General features: G+C 35.8%; 1 protein-coding gene across 2 annotated transcripts in view; it reads left to right on the forward strand.

Moving 5' to 3' along the window:
* The window catches only part of LOC123705665 (GTPase-activating protein), a 28,269-nt gene that overhangs the window by 1,077 nt on the left and 8,439 nt on the right, over window positions 1-18,753 (forward strand). For both annotated transcript variants that reach the window (XM_045654586.1, XM_045654587.1), the window contains 5 exons: window positions 5,998-6,118; window positions 9,285-10,098; window positions 10,182-10,297; window positions 16,895-17,087; window positions 17,373-17,521. In XM_045654586.1, coding sequence (XP_045510542.1) covers window positions 5,998-6,118; window positions 9,285-10,098; window positions 10,182-10,297; window positions 16,895-17,087; window positions 17,373-17,521 — 1,393 coding nt within the window. The remainder of the gene's footprint in view (window positions 1-5,997; window positions 6,119-9,284; window positions 10,099-10,181; window positions 10,298-16,894; window positions 17,088-17,372; window positions 17,522-18,753) is intronic.

Raw genomic sequence — 18,753 nt, forward strand, 5'->3', positions numbered from 1 at the left:
AAACTAGAAAAATGTTGTTGTATATTTTATACAGCGCAAGTTTCTTTATTGGTACATAGTAGTTCATTTTCTTCTCTGTTTTATAAGTTAGTGATAGTAAATAACTATTAGTTAACTATTTTCAACATGAAAGAGATATAATATGGTAAAAGTTATAGTTTCGAAGCTTACCTCAATGAGAACATGTCAGGTAGCATGTTTCATATAGTTAAATACAACAATATTCAAGAATTTCTTTTGCCTGTATGAAATAGGTCTATCGTAAAATGATTGTATTCATTTTTAATATTAATCAATCAATATTCTTTCTTTTTTATAATAATAGTATGTTAATTTGCTCTTAATACAGTATACAGATATTTCTAGACTCATCAGACCTTCCGTGCAAATTGTCAAACCTGTAAAGTTTATATGGCTGGTATGTTTTGCATTTTGTTTGATTTTTCTTTCATAAGATCCTTCTCCTGACAATAACGAACACATCAAAATATGAATTATTGAAATCAGTCCAGCCGTTCACGGGTGATGCCAAGGCGAAGGGAAATAGGGATTCATATTTATATCTAGGTATATAGAGATTACTATTATTCAGTAGGTAATGTATGTTTAGATTTGTCAATAAAATAATAGTTATTAATATAAATGTTTCATATTTCGTAATCAATAATGTTGAATGTAGTCCTATTGATTCTGGTTCACAGATTCTATAGATTTAAATCACGCTGCAATATGATAAATAGCAAAAATTGCTAACACTTGATGGGAGGGCTAAGAATACTTAAATATCTGTGAATTCACTTTATTGAAGTTAATGTAACCTAGTATTTAAATTATAACTGCGCCTCAATATTCAGCTTTTTCTTACTTAATTGTTTTTACTTTTAAAGAAACAATTGAAAATACAATAATAAAATCCAAACAGGTTCAGTAAAGAGAAATTAAACCTAATTTATATAATATATTTACTTATATATATTTTAATTTATATATACATAGTAAAAGCACAGGGCTTTTAATCTCAATCATCCAATATACATACTTTTCAAATAACTAAGATATGAATAATATCAAAATACTATTCAAAATTGATTACTATTGAAAATTGTTTTTTTTTGTATTTAGATTCCTACATGTACTTATTTGTGAAGAGTCCCTGATTAAAAAACATGTAATTCAGTTATCGGTACTAGCAGCGATGTATCTCAAGTTATCTATGCCAACAACTTTTCCCAGCTCTGCACCACGGTATATGAGTTATCCAACATTTAATTTTTATTTAACTTCAAACAGAGCCACCCAAAAACCCTTAAAATCCATTCTTTAGTTATACTTATTAGTTATTACTAAAATTACTTTTTTATATAATATATTATCAATATGTTAAATTTAAGTTTATTTCTTAATACAGAATCCAAAATGATGTTGTTATATTTTCACAAGAATAAACTAGTATAGGTAAATATTAATTTTTTTTGTTTTTAAAGAAAAAATGCCATTGATATTTGAAAGGAAACATAAGTTTCTTAGATTTAAGGAAGGTAAATCCTACCTATTGGTAATAATGATTTTCTTTATTATACAGTCAAAATACAGCACTACATACATATGTATTTCAAAGCTTTTAGTTACTTTTTACTATGTCATTTAAAAAATATCTTATTCTTAATATTATATATATTATGTACAAGCAGTCTCCCATATAATCATTACTTGCCCTGCACCAATGGTACTTTATCAGCACATTTTTAATTAGTATCTTAATAGCACTCAGGGATTATGTTTAAAATTCATTCAGTAGTTGAGATTTATTGCATTCAAAAAAACAAACTCTTCAACTTTATATTATTAGTATAGTGCAGGATATTATGCATATCTTTATTTATTATTTAATTAAAGAAATAGATTTTATAAAATAACTGATGACATGATTACTATTATCTCATCCTCTATTAAAGTAATATTCTTAGATATTTTGCTCATTAAATTTTAATAGTTTGCAATTACCAAACATGAAGATATTATCACTATAAAGTTGATTGATTTATGTTAGTGGCGGCGCGAGCATATAAATCCATGATAAGACTAAGTATGTCTGTAGTGATAAGAGTGCAGTACGCCTTCCGGGGCATGACTCCTGACCCTTTTCACTCCTCTTCTATCATACACAATAGACTCAGGTCTACATGACAATAATACTTTGAAACTTAGTATACTATGAAAAATTATAAACTAAGACAAAAAAAAGAACATTGAAAAATCGTTATTACTTCAAATACATAATTTCAAACATTAAACTACATATATATTTTGTATTGCACACATAATTTTCAAGTTCCCTCAAATTATCCTTATGCATATCACATCTTCGTTCACATAATATATTGCATATTTGGACTATTAAATCATCACACATTTTAAATTTAAGAGGATCAATGCAGCGTCATCCAACATAATGATAACGACAGTGCAGTTTATAACTCGTGCATCTGAAGGATGACATAATAAAATAGTTTAGTTTCAGGAGCGTGACGTGACGCATTCGTTGATTACTGGGCCGGTGAGTGGCACACAAACGTTTGCGTGCTTGAAACGCGCTGATGGTAGAGTTATCTACGATGCGCGATATACCGTGAATGGGGCGGCCTAGCGTTTTCCATTCAGCGCATCCATTCATGGAAACCCGACGGCCCGTTAATGAAAAACGCGCTCATTTATCGTTGTTATCGATGTACGACGTCCGCGTCGCCTTGAAAATCTCACGTGGAGTTATATGCTCATTCAAAACTTTTATCTACTACTGAGTTCGCAGATAAGATTGTGATAACATTAACATGCCTCTTCGGTTCATATGTCAATTACAGCTATTGTACTTTAATTTTTTCGCATTTCGTTTCTGTCTTTGGTTTTGTTTAATTGTCATGAATCAATAATTTTAACCTGTGTTACTTAAAACGACGGAGGTTCTGAGGATCACGCTCATATACACGGTGATACTTATATATTTTCCTGATTTTCTAAAAGAACAATACTACCTTCTGTTAATTGCTACATATAATGAAGTAATCGGCTCTGATTTTAAATGTCGCTTATGAATCAGATTATCTGTCCCTTTTACTTTTATGCGCTTCCTGTATCTTATCCCAATTTTTGCACGTTTCTTCTACAATAATTAATATCTATGACTAGCGGTCCGGGCACAAAGGAATGACGTTTATCTCAAAAGTAGAATTAATTTTTGAAAATTGTTTTATTTTATAATATTATGCTATATATTTTTTATATATTTGACTTACGTTGAATATGTAGTTTATTTGGTGATGAATTATAAACCATAAAATCTCATTTAATCTTATTTTGGTATCAAAAGAAGAATCTAATTTAATTTGTTATTGTCACAAATATCCAGTAAACAATGCAAACATGATAATGATCATCATCGTGGTTCGTTTCAAGTTTTTATGTAAATATAGCATTCGTGTTAAATGTGTATAACATTTAAAGTTAAAAATAACGTAATAGCGCATATTATTATTTTAATTTATCACAATGAGAATTGTTAAAAAACCGTGAAGGTTTACCAAATAATGTGCAAATCATATGCGAAATGTCTATTAAAATGGTATTACAAAATACTTGCTGTTAGTTGGCTATGAATGTATTTTGCAAAAATACAAGCCAAGTTTTCGCAACCCACCTGTTTATTTTGTCGTAGGACGGGACCTAGATATCTTAATACAAAAGTTATATCTACGGGCTACGTAGGATGCTCTTGTGTACACGAGCTCTCAGGATCATTATATCAATACCTAGTTTGTAATTGCCTACGCACTTTTAACAATGAATATTTATTTAATAGTTCAACGTTTAATATTAACATAATTGCAATGCGAAAATTATATTATGAGAAATTGTTTACATACAATGATACAAATCAAATTTATTTTTAACAATTTTAAACTTAAGTAATTTGAATTAATTGTAAACCTCAATTCTAAGATATAATTAATTTCATTGAAGTTTACATCAATTGTAAATTTTAGAATATTCTAACAGGGGATAGGTATATTACAACCTGGGTGATTGTATATATGTATTTGGCCTTTTAAGCCCACAGTTAGTTACGCGAATGGCGCGTATTATTTTGCCAAAGTACTTTCGATTTCGAAAGAAACGCACCACGCATACAAGTGTGGAAATATCGTAATGACGGTATTTGCTATTGTGCTCCATAAGTACATATAATTCGTTTCCTCAGACAAGCTTATTCAGATTCCCGTTTCACTCCCACGGTCTAGTTTGTTTGGCGTGTATTACTGTCGCGTTGGAGATTATGGTGGTCGTTTTTTCATCAACAATTATTATTATTATATCTCTATGTACTTCGTTTGGATCGTCTTTCTCTTTTATAATTATACTTTAATTTTAATACAATATTATTTCACTCAATGGATCAGACAAATCATCAAGTTATCTCTTCTTTGATCAATTATAAATGCGTCAACAATAATGCTATTTGTTATGAGACATAAAAAATGAAGGAACTTCTACATTTTTAAATAAATATTTTAGAAATTATTGGAGTGTCCCTAAAGATTTTAAAACGGAAGGATGCGAAGTCGGTTCGGATACCGATGATTTTTTTTATAATTTTATTTTTTTTCAAATAGATATTCGCATGCAGGTGTAGTGGCTTAATATAATAGAAACGATAGGTGAGATATTTAGTCAAGGCAAATAACAATGTGAGAACTTTTTCCTTTTCACCTTCGTGACGCAAAGTGCGTGTGATTATTTCGTAACGTATAATTAATTCTAACGTTTATTGTTTGTAACTTACAAGGTTTATTTTTGGAAATTAGGTTTCACAATATTTTAGGTACCTAGGTAGTTTTCTTTTTGAGATGCAAAGCTTTTTATTAAACGTTACATATAGTACATAGTCCCTTGATTAGCTCGACGGGATTTTAATTCTTATGGATGCCAAATATGTAATGGTTGACTTGCCTTGTCCGGCCATGTACGGCTTTATCTGGCGAGGTCGCAATCATTACGCAATCAGTGGACCCTTCTTTAAATACCATTCATGAACGCTTCAAACACTTGAGAGATTTATCTCCATCCTCGCTAATATTTTTGGCGCATCTTTTTTACTAAGGGTTATGAATGGATTCATCACTGCGTGACTAAATTATATAATTATGTACTTATAATATACACACCTATCACCTGTTGACACTTGAAATGCAAAAGCAAGACTCATTAATAACGGAAGCAAGGTCGTATTTGGCGGGTGTCCAACAAATTTCAATGTTACTGGTATACGCAAAGGTAATTAAGGTAAAACATGCAATTTAGTAGTATTAATCGAGTTATTCTGATGTCGAGTTTATTGGAACAATTGTATGAACACTTACGCAAATGACCGATGACGACACGCGAGCAGAAAGGCTAGGCGAGTCCAATGGCGCGTGTAATTGGAGACACCTCGTTAAGTGACGCTAGGTCACGCTTCGTATAACTTTTCAAGTTGCACGCATGTTGAATTAATAATCGCTATACCCCTATCTCTACCTTACACAATACTTACACTAAAGACTCTTCCCGTACTTATCTACCGTCGACGTACTATAGTAACTATTAAGTATACTTTTGTAGGTACTATCCTCCAATACAAATCATGAATATTTGTATATAGACGTTATTGATAAGTCAACAAAATATGTGGCATCCTAAGGACTTAAATTCATTAATTGAGTACCAAACTGTCTGGTTAAATTCATTAATTGAGTACCTTTCTGACTGGGCTTAACAGCTTTTGCGAAATGAAAATTAACTATGGTCTAAAAAAAGTTTTATCATAACATTTAGGTAATGACTTCCAGTATTTATTGCTCAATTCGGTACTACAATTTGTTAAAACAGCTACTGATAGTATTCCATCGTTGCTTTTTGTGTGTTGTGTATTAATGTTTTAAAATAAAATTTCTTTTACTTTAGGTGAAGCCAAGAATTTACCAGCTCGCAACAATGGAGCCGCGTGTACCCGTGATATATACTGTGTCCTGTCACTTGACCAAGAAGAAATATTTCGCACATCCACTATTGAAAGAACACTCAAGTAAGAATTTACGATGAATATTACATTAACGATAAATTTAAAAGTAAATGCAATCAAACTCAGCATAAATCGACTGTACCGACCTATTTATTTTTACCTCTACTAAAGGAATCTGTCCATTCTATTTGTCCGGTCATAACGGTCCCTTTGTCCAGTATCCGGACTGCCTTCCGGCTGATACAGTGTGGGAAACGTTTCCAGCGTTTTAAATTTAGGGAGCAAACATAATATTTATTGGGTCAAGGTTTCGCTCGCTATGAATGGCTGTAAAATTGTTCATTGCGCTCGTAAATTAAGAATGATTAGAGGTGTAGTACGAACATGTTTTTCGTTCACATTTTTTACGCAGTTTGCTTATCTGGAATCAGCTTTATCATTGAGAATTTTTTTAATTACTCTCTTATAGTTATTCGTTACTTTATATACAAATGATTTCATTTAACGTTTGAAATTGACTTTTTGGAATACGCTATACTATTTTGGCTATGGTAAATATTTAAATATTAGATATATAGCATACCTATTTTCGTTAATACATATTAAGATTTGTGTGTATTCATGTTGGCCTGAAATAATGTGTTATATCTCTATAATCTAACTTAAGATATGACCGTAAAAATATATGTTGTCAAATAACTGTAACATACGAAAATAGGATAAAGACGATTTAGTGTTTGCAGTAATTTATCTGCTTTAGAAAGGGGAGGATCGATTGTGTGACGGAGGGGTGTGGTGTGGCGCGCCACGTCCCGGATGCACTTCCGGCGGCCGCGCGCTCTTGCGGAACGTATCTTCCGCTACACCCTCCAGTTTACATTTCGAGCACAAAAGGGATGCCGATGTGACAAACAATAAAAAAGTACTATTAACAATAATCCTTCATGACTCATGCCCCAATTATACTCTTTCCATATTGAATGTTTATCAGCGTACAGGAATCTATTTGTTCATTGAGCGATTGAACGGAAATGTGATAATAATTTAGTGACCCCAGAGGTGAGCAGGACGCGGTGACGGATGTCTAAGGAAACGTCACGTCACCCTCTTGGCGAGTTACTTAATGGGTTCTTTGTCTTATGATACCTTATCGCTCATTTGTCCCTGTCCAAACAGCATTGAATGTTGTGTACACTTCATGCATTGCTACGTAGATTTAATAACCTTATAAAAAGTAATTTGTATCATACTACATTAACCTATTAATTACTTATTATCCTTTCTCGATATGGTAGATATTTTCCCTAACAGTTTACAAAGTACAGATTACAACTGTTATATTTTTTCTGTTTTGTTGATATTGGATATCACAAACAATAAAAGATGTCAATGGCACAAGTATTACGCATAAGAAAGATAATTATACAATGTGATGTCATGCTCAATAGTCATTTAAACTCGAGATCATCTTAAAACTGTTCCTTTTAAACTCAGATTGTTGCTATATTAGCGGAAGCTTCTAAGTGATAAATTGCACCGGAACGATGTGGTGTGTAAAATGGTTACTGCGTGAAATCGTTAGGCAGGCAGCGATGAGCCAGCGAGTGCAATGCTCTGTATTGCCGCTAACTCGTATTCTAGGTTTGTTTGCAAGATTGTTCAAGGGCACAATAAAGTTCCTCTGGTCTTCTGAGGGGATTTGATGCAAACACTTATTTTTTGTAGTAGATTGTTTATAACCACTATAACCGACATTTTTGAAGTTTCGGGAATGACAAGGAAATACAAGAATCACATGAATATTCGCTTTATCATGATAGCTTTACCATATCGCCGATCGCAATATTATAATAACAAATGTGGAACATGATAAAAATTGAGTAATGTATCCATTCCGAACAAAGCATTTATGCATAGCTGTAGATATTATAATAATTAATGTAATGACAGAATGCAACCGGTTAGCGGATCAACGGAAAGGATTAAGTAACTCGTAAGATACGGTTCAAGTCCGTAAGGTCGTGCCGCGTGCGTTACTAGTTCGCTTTTTATGTCCGGGATATAATAAAGTATTCGTGTTCATCCGCCGCCCCCGCTCAGCTGGTGGCGGTTCCGCCTCCGGTTTATTAATACTGCTGTGGCGCCGGATGCGTCTGCGAGCACGCCGGCTTAATACCTACCAATCCTACCATATCTAGAAGTTTAAAACGACCATAATTCTCAGAATTTTATGATAAGTCATAGGAACGACGGTTTTATTTGTAATTGTTTGTTTTGTATAGCAATGTCAAAAATGTATCTTTAGTTTAGATTACAAACTATCTTTACTTATTATATAACAATACAGAATCGGATGCCACAGAATATTAGATTATTTTTTATTTGAATATTTTATAGTACCCACTTGTGCAAAATGTGCACATTTCATCCGTAACGTTTAATAAAATCATCACTTCCACGAAGAAAGGAAAAACCGTGTCATATAGTACGGTATGGCCAAAATAAACAATTCATCATGTTCACATTGTTACACAGTATGAGTGTTAATTTTCATAATAGTCGGTACATCAAAAATTTCCACGGCTGTATTACACAAAGGCGAGTGTTAAAACTTTCACCTTTGTCGACAACGACGCTGGCCCACGCACATCCGTAGCGCGATCCTTATCGTCATGTTTACTTGAAGGGACATGGATGTTTCATAGTGTTCAATATTTGTTACAGCTTCAACATATTAAAATATCTCCCAAGTAAACATCTTACTAATTACTAATTTAAGAAATACATTCTTCAATAAAAAAGAAGTATTCTGAAAGAAATCGATTTATATTATTTTCTTTTTGATTCTCGCCTATCTATTGAAACAATAGATGCGAGAATCGTGATCATTGCGACTGGGAAACTAGAAAACAAGCGGTACTGTTTTACTGTACCCATTTATTTATACTACATGATTCTCTCGTAATTGCAACTGTATTTGATTAAAACAATGTAAATGTCATCGACATAATTAACGAATGTACGAACTTGTTAGTTTGTTACTGCTAAAATCGGTATTTTATCATTTATCGCAGTACTTGACTGCCCACTGATAAATGGAGAACGTTTCTAGCCAAGACAATATATTCATATTTGATATCTCTATAGTAACTTAATTAACAAGTCGCGTGATCATATACTTGTTAATTATATTTGACATATGCGTAATTATGTAATGTTTTTGTTGCAGTCCGTTTTTCGGCGAAGAGTTTCAATTCGAGGTGCCCAGACGATTTCGATACTTGTCCATATACGTGTTCGACCGTGACAAGCAAGCTAGTAAACAGGACAAAGTCCTCGGAAAAGTTGCCATCAAAAGAGAAGACTTGGAAAGATACAATAACACCGACCATTGGTTTGCACTACGACCAGTCGATGCAGATTCAGAAGTTCAGGGTAAGGCGTACATTGAATTGTCCCTCGAGGACTCCAGAAAACGGCTACGAATGGATCCAAAACCGCCTGACCCGGACCCGGCTACAGATAAAAACGACTATTCGACGAAAACGAAAGCAAACAATCTCACTAGATTATCGGAATATTGTAAAGAGAGTATGAGATTCGGTTCATGCTCAAGTTCGACGAGTAAAAAATTATTAGCAGCCGTAGCGACTGAACCCTCATTAGCTCTATCGCGATCTGAAAGTTTAAAAGATCGCGCCCAATGGGCGATACGGACGAAACCACCAATGCATACGATGGCTGAATCGGATGCATTGACCTCTCCCACCGCAGCCGACTATTGGTCGGACCCAGAAAGACATTGTGCCGCTCGTGTAGGTCCTGACACGTTACGCTTAAGGGTGCTGGAATGCTCAGAACTAACAACGAAAAATGGTCAGTGCGATCCTTTTGCTCTTGTGACGTTACTGTATTCAAATGGAAGAAGAGTTGAAAAACGTACGAAACCAAGAAAGAAGACTGTCAACCCTCAGTTTGATGAAATTTTTTGTTTTGATCTCGTTATAGAGGCTGATCCTAAGGATAAAGATGGCTCGCAATCTGTAAGTTTTGCACAATTCACGAAAAACGTGTAATTAATTTTTGTACATATAAATAAATAATGTATTTTTACCTTTATTTCTAGGCTGGAATAGCTTGTGAAGCTAGAGTATCAGTGTGGCATGATGCGGCTACGCCTGTTTTTCTTGGAGAAGTAAGGTTACAATTAAGACAACCTGCACCTGATCCATTATGTGCATGGTAAGGATCATTTGTGTAAAAAAATTGAAACATATAATTAGTAGTTGATTTGCGCAGAGATTTAAGTTTTTCGTTATGTTAAGGTATTATATTAATTAATTAAAATATAATTTGAGTCTGTAATTAATAGATGTACATATTTTAAAATGACACACGAAAATAGTACTGCATGACGCAAGTGATAGAATCTGCGCTCGTATAGCGTGAAACCGAGCGTTTACTAGCCAACCCTGCATTGAATGGTCCATTTGCTGCCTTCCGTTTAATCGCAATGGAAAGTTATGCAGTTAGAATTACATTTAATACTATTGCTTGGTTGCTTTTTCATTTGATGTTGATGACCACAATGGGAATAGGAAACTTTAAAGTGTATGGAGGAGAAATGCGAATCGTGCTTTAAACAATAGCCCTTCACAAACCTTCAAAGGGTTTAGAAATTGGAAAGGCGGTCGAACTTTTTGTGTTAATTCGTTAGAGACAATATCTATATATGTTACAGTCAAAACCCTGAACCAGTCAATAACGTTATTGACCGGTAAAATCAGTTAATAAGGATATTGACTAAAGGCGTCGGTTAATATCCTTATTAACTGATTTTATCTGATTAAACCAGTTAATAACGTTATTGACTAAGGGCATCGGTCAATATCGTTATTAACTGATTTTAAGTCGAGACATCTAGTCAATATAGGTTTTAACCGACGTGCCCAGTCAAAACTCATAAAAAGTTAAGGACGTTAGTGAAATTATACTAGAAAATCATTTAAAAAAGGTTCATAAAAGTTTTTAAAGTGCAATATTTAAGAGTTTTATGTTTTATAAATTAATTCGGGGTATTGTTTGTAAACTGCAACCGCGCGAGAATACGTGCCCCAAAATATTTTTGAAGATGGCAATTGTGTTTTAATAACAACTAGTTTTCCGCCCGCAGCTTCGCCCGCGCAGTCAAAGAAAAACCGCATAGTTCCCGTTCCCGTGGGATTTCCGGGATTGCGTTAGTTTCTGATTTGATGGAGTGACCTGCAGGAGTACTTCGAAGACTGCTACTGGATCTAATAGACGAGTAGAGCTAGGAATGCCGAGTTTGGGCTCGTTTTGTTAGTTATGTCGAGACCTTACCTCCGGACTTGATGGAGTGACCTGCAGGTGTACTTCGAAGACTGCTACTGGAACTAATAGACGAGTAGAGCTAGGTGTGCCGAGTTTGGGCTTGTTTTGTTAGTTACGTTGAGACCTTACCTCCTGAAAAGATGGAGTGACCTGCAGGTGTACTTCGAAGACTGCTACTGGAACTAATAGACGAGTAGAGCAAGGTGTGCCGAGTTTGGGCTCGTTTTGTTAGTTACGTTGAGACCTTACCTCCGGACTTGATGGAGTGACCTGCAGGTTTACTTCGAAGACTGCTACTGGAACTAATAGACGAGTAGAGCTATGTGTGCCGAGTTTGGGCTCGTTTTGTTAGTTACGTTGAGACCTTACCTCCGGAATTGATGGAATGACCTGCAGGTGTACTTCGAAGACTGCTACTGGAACTATTATATGAGTAGAGCTAGGTGTGCCGAGTTTGGGCTCGTTTTGTTAGTTATGTTGAAACCTTACCTCCGGACTTGATGGAGTGACCTGCAGGTGTACTTCGAAGTCTGCTACTGGAACTAATAGACGAGTAGAGCTAGGTGTGCCGAGTTTGGGCTCGTTTTGTTAGTTATGTTGAGACCTTACCTCCGGACTTGATAGAGTGACCTGCAGGTGTACTTCGAAGACTTCTACTGGAACTAATAGACGAGTAGAGCTAGGTGTGCCGAGTTTGGGCTTGTTTTGTTAGTTACGTTAAGACCTTACCTCCTGAAATGATGGAGTAACCTGCAGGTGTACTTCGAAGACTGCTACTGGAACTAATAGACGCGTAGAGCAAGGTGTGCCGAGTTTGGGCTCGTTTTGTTAGTTACGTTGAGACCTTACCTCCGGACTTGATGGAATGACCTGCAGGTGTACTTCGAAGACTGCTACTGGAACTATTATACGAGTAAAGCTAGGTGTTCCGAGTTTGGGCTCGTTTTGTTAGTTATGTTGAGACCTTACCTCCGGACTTGATGGAGTGACCAGCGGGTACTAACAAAACGAGCCTAAACTCGGCACACCTAGCTCTACTCGTATAATAGTTCCAGTAGCAGTCTTCGAAGTACACCTGCAGGTCATTCCATCAAGTCCGGAGGTAAGGTCTCAACGTAACTAACAAAACGAGCCCAAACTCGGCACACCTTGCTCTACTCGTCTATTAGTTCCAGTAGCAGTCTTCGAAGTACACCTGCAGGTTACTCCATCATTTCAGGAGGTAAGGTCTTAACGTAACTAACAAAACAAGCCCAAACTCGGCACACCTAGCTCTACTCGTCTATTAGTTCCAGTAGAAGTCTTCGAAGTACACCTGCAGGTCACTCCATCAAGTCCGGAGGTAAGGTCTCAACATAACTAACAAAACGAGCCCAAACTCGGCACACCTTGCTCTTCTCGTCTATTAGTTCCAGTAGAAGTCTTCGAAGTACACCTGCAGGTCACTCCATCAAGTCCGGAGGTAAGGTCTCAACATAACTAACAAAACGAGCCCAAACTCGGCACACCTAGCTCTACTCGTCTATTAGTTCCAGTAGCAGACTTCGAAGTACACCTGCAGGTCACTCCATCAAGTCCGGAGGTAAGGTTTCAACATAACTAACAAAACGAGCCCAAACTCGGCACACCTAGCTCTACTCATATAATAGTTCCAGTAGCAGTCTTCGAAGTACACCTGCAGGTCATTCCATCAATTCCGGAGGTAAGGTCTCAACGTATCTAACAAAACGAGCCCAAACTCGGCACACCTTGCTCTACTCGTCTATTAGTTCCAGTAGCAGTCTTCGAAGTACACCTGCAGGTCACTCCATCAAGTCCGGAGGTAAGGTCTCAACATAACTAACAAAACGAGCCCAAACTCGGCACACCTAGCTCTACTCATATAATAGTTCCAGTAGCAGTCTTCGAAGTACACCTGCAGGTCATTCCATCAATTCCGGAGGTAAGGTCTCAACGTAACTAACAAAACGAGCCCAAACTCGGCACACATAGCTCTACTCGTCTATTAGTTCCAGTAGCAGTCTTCGAAGTAAACCTGCAGGTCACTCCATCAAGTCCGGAGGTAAGGTCTCAACGTATCTAACAAAACGAGCCCAAACTCGGCACACCTTGCTCTACTCGTCTATTAGTTCCAGTAGCAGTCTTCGAAGTACACCTGCAGGTCACTCCATCAAGTCCGGAGGTAAGGTCTCGACATAACTAACAAAACGAGCCCAAACTCGGCACACCTAGCTCTACTCGTCTATTAGTTCCAGTAGCAGTCTTCGAAGTACACCTGCAGGTCACTCCATCAAGTCCGGAGGTAAGGTCTCGACATAACTAACAAAACGAGCCCAAACTCGGCATTCCTAGCTCTATTCGTCTATTAGATCCAGTAGCAGTCTTCGAAGTACTCCTGCAGGTCACTCCATCAAATCAGAAACTAACGCAATCCCGGAAATCCCACGGGAACGGGAACTATGCGGTTTTTCTTTGACTGCGCGGGCGAAGCTGCGGGGGGAAACCTAGTTGTTATTAAAACACAATTGCCATCTTCAAAAATATTTTGGGGCACGTATTCTCGCGCGGTTGCAGTTTACAAACAATACCCCGAATTAATTAATAAAACATAAAACTCTTAAATATTATGCACTTTAAAAAGTTTTATGAACCTTTTTAAATGATTTTCTAGTATAATTATTTCACTAACGTCCTTAACTTTTTATGAGTTTTGACTGGGCACGTCGGTTAAAACCTATATTGACTAGATGTCTCGACTTAAAATCAGTTAATAAGGATATTGACCGATGCCCTTAGTCAATAACGTTATTAACTGGTTTAATCAGATAAAATCAGTTATTAAGGATATTAACCGACGCCCTTAGTCAATATCCTTATTAACTGATTTTACCGGTCAATAACGTTATTGACTGGTTCAGGGTTTTGACTGTAACATATACATACATATAATAAATCTGTAGAAGGGTCAATTCTGTACATTGAAAATATTGAAAAAATAAATAGCAGGGGGTGTTTCTGGATCGATACAAAGCCCAAATATGTGATTAAAAAATTTTTTGTCTGTCTGTCTGTCTGTCTGTATGTTCAGGCATCACGTGAAAACTAACGGTTCGATTTCGATGAAACTTGGTATAATTATACCTTATTATCCTGGGCATAAAATAGGATACTTTTTATCCCGGAAAAATACGTAAAAAAAAAATCTTAATTTTTCCGCGCGGACGGAGTCGCGGGCGGAAGCTAGTACATAATATATAATATTAGTTTAATATAATTTTCATTTTATTTGATTATTGACTGAGTCTTATTCCATAACTCTAAAACAAAGGGTCGAATCGGCCAAAATACTTTTCACTATAAAAAAGATGTAAGGGTTTGCGTTCCGTATTCTCATAGTCTACTTAAAGTCTATTGAAATATTGTGTACTAGCTTCCGCCCGCGACTCCGTCCGCGCGGAAAAATTAAGATTTTTTTTTCTACGTATTTTTCCAGGATAAAAAGTATCCTATTTTACGCCCAGGATAATAAGGTATAATTATACCAAGTTTCATCAAAATCGAACCGTTAGTTTTCACGTGATGCCTTCACATACAGACAGACAAAAATTTTTAATCGCATATTTGGGTTTGGTATCGATCCAGTAACACCCCCTGGTATTTATTTTTTCTATATTTTCAATGTACAGAATTGACCCTTCTACAGATTTATTATACAGGGTGTCCCAAAAAGTAGTGATGAACGGAAGCTGGGAGGTAGAGGACCTAGAGGGCTATCCGAATCACCCCCATGTATGTTATGCGATTTTTCGTATTTTCGGAGTTATGACGTTTTTTTCAATTTTTCACCTATCGCGCGCCGAGTACGATGATATTTTCACTCATGGTGACGTCAATTATTGCGCTAAATGCTTGATTTTTTATTGTTTGCTAAGCTGAAAGATAGGCCAATTCAGTATGGTAATATTTACTATCGTTAGATGTTTGAATTAAATGCCAAGAAAGATAAAATTATCCAGTATGTTCACAACTTCAAGGGCCCGTAAAAAAATAAAATCACATAAAAAAAGTTTTCCGTTTTGCTTTTAAAAACTTGCTCTATCTATCTGGTAGCTACCCTGAAAATTTCATTTTATTATTCAGAAAGCTTCAATCGAAAAATTGAAATCTAAATGTGGTAAGTGCAAAAATTGAATTAACATGATGAATAATAAAAACAAATTAAAACCAATAACAAGATGTTAAAATACCAGAAATTTTTAAAATGACCCCCCTGTTGCTTAATGCAAGCGCGACATCACCGTTAAAAGTTTTCTTTTAAATTTCTGAATGCCTTTTATCATTTTTTATGGTTTCTTTTGCTACTATGAATTTCCGGGTTATTTCGTCCAAATTGTGGCAGTCTCTCGTCTTTGTAGTATCCCCACGGAAAAAATCAATAGGGTTTATGTCCGGGGACCGTGGAGGCCAGGTTAAAGGGCAAAGATGCCCTGAAAGATGGATTGGTCGTTGCAGCCTGCGCATGCGCCGGTGACGCCTGCCTTAAAGCCTGGCCTCCACGGTCCCTCGACCTTTGATTTATAGTGATACTAAGAAGACCTCGGCTACTTGAGAGAATGCCGCAATTTGGATGAAATAACCCGGAAATTCATAGAAGCAGAAGAAACCATTAAAAATGATGAAAGGGCATTCAAACATTTAAAAGACAACTTTTTATGGTGATGTCGCACTTACATTGAGCAACAGCGGGGTTATTTTAAAAATTTCTGGTAATTAAACACCTATTTATTGGTTTTAATGATCATCACGTTAATAAAATTTTTGCACTTACCACACTTAGATTACAATTTTTCGATTGAAGCCTTCTGAATAATAAAATGAAATTTTTAGGGAAGCTACCTGATAGATAGAGCAAGTTTTTAAAAGCCAAATGGAAAACTTTTTTTATGTGATTTTATTTTTTTATGGGCCCTTGAAGTTGTAGACATACTGGGTAATTTTACCTTTCTTGGCATTTAATTCTTTTTTTTACTTCATTCGAAGATCTAACGATAGTAAATGTTACCATAATGAATTGGCCTACCTTTATGCTTAGCACACAAAAAAAATCAAGCATCTAGCGCAATAATTGACGTCACCATGAGTGAAAATATCATCATACTCGGCGATAGGCGAAAAATTGAAAAAAACGTCATAACTCCGAAAATACGAAAAATCGCATAACATGTATGGGGGTGATTCGGATAGCCCTCTAGGTCCTCTACCTCCCAGCTTCCGTTCATCACTACTTTTTGGGACACCCTGTATGTATAGATAATATCCTTATAAATGCTAGAATGTCTATTTCATTACCTATTTGTTTCACGTCGATTTGATAATTTTAGTGTCCGGCTATAGTTAGGAGTATAGAAAGTTAAATAGGCGTTATATGACTGTAATTTGTTATTGCCTAAAACAGACAGTATTTATTGAAACATGTAAATTGGTCAGGTTTTTCCTAACGTCCCGCGCGGGCGGCGCGCTGTCCCGCGGCGCGACGCCGCCGGGCACGCGGCTGTCGGCGGCGGGCAGCGCCACGCTCGGCTCGCTGCGGCTGCTGCTCAAGTACACGGTCGACCACGTGTTCCCGCTGCAGCACTACCGCCAGCTGGAGGAGCTCTTCTTGAAGAGCGTTCAGCAGAAGGTGGGACGGTATTTTAGTCTGCATTATATGTCGTTTTACTGGACTATTGCTTGGTTCTGCATGAGATCAATATTGGTTCAATGTCGAAATCCGACTCGTGGACGTTCCTATTACATAAAAAAGTTTTTTTTGCAGTATTGTTTACGAGGCTCACCTGGGATCTATTTCTATTTGCCGTCAAGGGATAACTTCAGTGAAATTTAAATATTTTTAACAGTAATCTTTTCGAATGTCTAGTTTTCATGAAACAACATAATCCTACAAAGACATAATCTTTATTTTCAGCCAATTACAACGTCAGCAGTGTACATTCTCGGAGAAATAGTTTCGAACAAGACTGAAGCGGCGCAACCTCTAGTGAGGCTCTTCACCCACCATGATCTCATCGTGCCCATCGTTAAAGAGCTGGCCGACTCGGAAATATCAGTTTTAACGTGAGTATATAGAATTCACTAAATTAGATAGAATTTAAAAGTCACATGAGCAAATGAATACTTAAAATAGAAGAAGAAGAAGAAGAAGAAGAAAAGTTTATTCAACACCACACACATAATAAAAGGAAAAAAAAAATAATAAACACAAAACAAAAGCAACAAATTAAAAAAGAAAAAAAAATAGAACTTATTCCTAATCAGTGTGGTGCTAAAAAGGGTCGCTACTCAGCATGTGCTGCACTTGTTGTGAAGCGCTGATTTTCAGTAGCCCCTTGTTGGAGTGCCAGTCAATAGACTTGAATTATAAAATATACGTATTATTATTTCTCATGTATACTTAAATATAGGTAATATACAAATATATAATAATTAGTAGAATACACAACACAAGTACATATTAATAATAATAATAATATAACATAAACAAGACATAATAACATAATTTTACATATAGGTAATATAGATATGAAATACAATATAACACAATAAACAATAAACACAATCGCACCCTGTAATATCCTATGCGACTAAGGCTGGTTACGAAACTCGGTAAGAAGCTGCTTTTTAAAGCCATGTTTAAAACTTGATAAGGTCCTCGAGTTTCGTAATGGAGGCGGTAAATTGAAAAATAGCATATAATTTATTTGTAACACTCAGGATTATAATAGTTTTCGCAATCCAATGCCTTGAGATTTCTTTGCGCAGATATAATAAAAGCACTGATGACTTTCTTGACATAAAGATCTTTTTAGTGTGATAGCAAAGTGATGACAGATATAACAATATAATACGATTGTTCTGTGGGAAATTCTTAGTAATGTACCTCCCCGTTGCGTGAGCTAATTTGCACCATATTTTATTGTGTATTTTTTATTCTAAGTTTTAAATAGCGTTTTCGTAATGACACGAATAAAATGTTTTATTTTGTAATATTAACATTGACCTGAGAATTATCAAATAAAGATTTCAAACGATATTCGCTTATCTTACAATTGGCACATAACATAAAGAATAGAATTATTATATACAGATATAGTTATTATTACCCCCAGCAAGTGGTGACTATTACAAATGTACGAAATAAGCTTGAACAATTTCATAACTTCATTGTTTACGATTATGAGTCACGCCAGAATCCTGTCTTTAATTTGTGAAAATTCAATGTAATTTATTATTGTAAACTGGAGACTTTATCTAAGTTTGCACTGATAAGCCTTATCGGTGCAAAGCGA

The sequence above is a fragment of the Colias croceus genome, chromosome 2 (genome assembly GCF_905220415.1).
Source record: "Colias croceus chromosome 2, ilColCroc2.1".
Classification (NCBI taxonomy): domain Eukaryota; kingdom Metazoa; phylum Arthropoda; class Insecta; order Lepidoptera; family Pieridae; genus Colias; species Colias croceus.